This window comes from Opisthorchis viverrini (genome assembly GCF_000715545.1).
Source record: "Opisthorchis viverrini unplaced genomic scaffold opera_v5_158, whole genome shotgun sequence".
Lineage (NCBI taxonomy): Eukaryota > Metazoa > Platyhelminthes > Trematoda > Opisthorchiida > Opisthorchiidae > Opisthorchis > Opisthorchis viverrini.
This window is the reverse complement of record NW_008751812.1, coordinates 553,225-554,629: the sequence shown is the minus strand read 5'-3', so window position 1 is coordinate 554,629 and position 1,405 is coordinate 553,225. Positions and strand designations below refer to the sequence as shown.

The 1,405-nt window shown below is 56.1% G+C and overlaps 1 protein-coding gene across 1 annotated transcript in view; it reads right to left on the bottom strand.

Annotated features, from left to right (window-relative positions):
* T265_07040 (hypothetical protein) overlaps nucleotides 1-397 on the bottom strand; it is a gene marked incomplete at both ends in the record, with an annotated part of 59,574 nt that extends 59,177 nt beyond the window's left edge. Inside the window, one exon of the mRNA XM_009172464.1 lies at nucleotides 266-397. Coding sequence (XP_009170728.1) covers nucleotides 266-313 — 48 coding nt within the window. The remainder of the gene's footprint in view (nucleotides 1-265) is intronic.
* Between the last annotated feature and the right edge of the window lie 1,008 nt (nucleotides 398-1,405).

The following is a 1,405-nucleotide window of genomic DNA, read 5'->3' as shown; positions in this document are numbered from 1 at the left end:
AGGGACATCGGTGGACGCTGAACTGCGCGGGCAAATGATACTTCCCGGTTGCCCAGGCCGAGGAAGGGGGTTTGGTTGAGGTACCCCACCTTGAGCCTTTGACTCAAAAGTCTGACCCACAAGGCAGTGGGATGGCGTAGGGTTTTGTTCGGGGACCATGCCCCCTTGTCTCTGACTCAGAAGTCTGACCCACGAGACAGTGGGAGATTGTAGGGTTTTCTCTGGGGACCCTACCCAGAGCCGACGACTCAACAGTCTGACCTACTCGGCTGCAGGGAGTTGGCCTAACCCGAGGGCGCAGGGAATAAGGCATTACTGTCTCATTCCTGATGCGGCTGCGCACAGCAGGTGCCTTTTGAGCAGCACCGGGCTCTTTGGTTTTAAAAGTATTTCGACCCTATTGGATAATGCGCCGGCGGTCACGGTCAACCGTTGGGCGATCGGAGTGTGCGGTTTTTGGGGCCGACCTTTTCTAACCCGTCCTTCCTCGGGGGGAAGCAGCATCGCCGCTTCCATAAACATGGACATGCTGGTCGCCTGGGGAAAACACCTTACTGCCTTTACACTCCTGTCGCAGAGGACAGTACGACTTTACCACCAGACCGCCCCGTACCACGATTGCTCGTAGTGCGGGGTCTCGCTGTTCCTGGTCTGGCTGCTCCCCTTTGGCCTTCCTGGCATGGTTGCACCTTGTGGAACGAAGTTCCGGCCAGTGCAGCCCGCGGGATCATTGCAGCACTCAAGCCCGACCACCACGTCAAGGTGGCAGCTTTAGGTCGGGATTTACCTAAGTTAGGTTGGCTTCAGTAGCTGGTCTATTCGGCAGATCTTCGAGTGCATCGTGCCACTCTTAAAGCTGGGCACCATTTAGTCTTTTCGACCCTCGAGATGGTTGGTAACGACAGACGGGCTTTGCCACCAGCTCCAAACTTCAGCGACCCAGTCCACCCCCTCCAGGATCCTGATTATCTTTCCGCTTGGCATTTGCGCCTATGAGGAATGGTCGTGCCTTCCTACTTGCCATTTTCCGCCTAGTCCTGTCCTCAACGGTGGTCAAGGTTCCCCCAGCCCTCCTCTCTTCCGGAGACGGGCGTGTTGTGGGCCACAACCCAATTTGCTGATCAATTAGAAGGCGTGGATGCCGACCGTACATCAACATGAATGGGGCTTGTCTGTGGGTGGCTGAATCGATGCACGATTTGCTAACATCATCGGGCAAGTTCACTTTCCAGTCACATTTCGCCGCCGGCCATTCCTTAACCGTATGGTTATTGGTTCAGCTGAAGCACTTTTTCGAAGCTTAACTGCCATGCCACCGGAAGGAAGCACGAGGGCTGGGATACTGCCAGGTTGCCCAAGCCCAGACAGGGGTAGCCGATAGACAGAGGTCGGGTTCGAACCAAGG